This window comes from Rhagoletis zephyria, unplaced genomic scaffold (genome assembly GCF_001687245.7).
Source record: "Rhagoletis zephyria isolate East Lansing unplaced genomic scaffold, Rhagoletis_zephyria_1.1 Rzeph_scaffold_03766, whole genome shotgun sequence".
Lineage (NCBI taxonomy): Eukaryota > Metazoa > Arthropoda > Insecta > Diptera > Tephritidae > Rhagoletis > Rhagoletis zephyria.
In genome coordinates, this window is record NW_016160849.1 from 19,648 (window position 1) to 20,982 (window position 1,335).

Below are 1,335 nucleotides of genomic sequence, written 5' to 3' on the forward strand. Positions count from 1 at the left end.
ATACTACAAATTGCAACTATAAAGGCAAAGTTTTAAAAATATGGAGGATCCTTCGATTACAGTAATCGTTTTTATGAACATACCTTCGAAAATGCGTTTATGTATTCATACTTTGTAGCATGAACCAAAAAGACAAGATCACGTAAGAACGCGACGTTGTATTTGTAACCGGTTTTGAGAAAAAAATAGCAAAAAAGCGGGTTCGTCAGCTGTTCTTTGTTTACAGATGTTTGTTTACATTTTGCGACTGGTTCATATTGTACAAAGCGGTTTATTTTCGATTGTGTTTAAACTTTTTTAAAAATTGTGAGTGAAAATTATTATAAAATGAAGTGTGCTGTATTAGGATGCGAAAACGAGTTCTATAATGACCGTTCTATAAGTTTTCACCGTCTCCCAAGAGATGAAAACTTACGCAAGCAGTGGATGGACTTTTGCGGGCGACAGGTAGACTCAACTGCAAGAGTATGTAGTGAACACTTTCTGCCGGAAGATTTTGCAAACGCTTTGAAAGTTGACATGGGTAAATATCATAATTTTCTTACCCATATATGTGTACATGAAACTTTGATTGGACTGAACTATGTACTAGGATTGGTGAAATATCGTAAGCTCAAAAAGGGGGTAGTCCCGACAGTGGGTAAGAAACGGTACCCCAATTCAGGCATTAGTTACCTGTTGGAGGCTGCCAAATTGCTTGAAGAGGCAGAGAGCCCTCATGAAATGAAGAGGAATGCCCTCACCATAAGTGATTTGTTGGAAGCTGCACGGATAATTGACGCCGAAGATGTTCATGAGGTGAAGAGGAATGACCTCAGTACAGGTGATTTGTTGGAAGCTGCACGGGTAATTGACGCCGATGAACAAGATAACATAGCTGTGCCTGGAAGGTTGCCATTGATGGAAGTCGCAAACGAAAAGAATTCCAACCAAAAAGAATTGTTGCAGCAACAAGTGTAAGTTAAATAAATACATCGCTCTAGATGTAATAAACATATTTTACAACGGTTTTTATATCCCACAGGGAAGGTTTAAAAAAGGAGGCTGAATTTGAAAAAGCGCGATTTAGCCAAAAAATGCAAGTGTATACGAAGTAACGATTTGTATACATAACGTAAACATTTTTATAAATTTTCCGTAGTGAATCGCTTGATTGGGAAAATCGGCGTTTACGAAACTGCTCCAAACAGCGTTTGGAAGACAACTGAAGCTGGAGATGTAATATTATTTGAGTAATGTGTATATTTTTTAAGTAACTGGTTAAATAACTGGTTTAATACAGCGAAACGTTAACGCGAGAAAAAAGCGCCTTGCGAGAAACTGAAAAGACCTTAA

General features: G+C 37.6%; 1 protein-coding gene across 1 annotated transcript; it reads left to right on the forward strand.

Annotated features, from left to right (window-relative positions):
* Nucleotides 1-377: 377 nt before the first annotated feature.
* Nucleotides 378-1,054, forward strand: LOC108369608 (uncharacterized). The gene is made up of 2 exons (XM_017624746.1): nt 378-523; nt 593-1,054. Exons 1-2 carry the CDS (start codon nt 427-429, stop codon nt 958-960), a joined length of 465 nt encoding a protein of 154 aa, XP_017480235.1. The 5' UTR covers nt 378-426; the 3' UTR covers nt 961-1,054.
* The last annotated feature ends 281 nt before the right edge of the window (nt 1,055-1,335 follow it).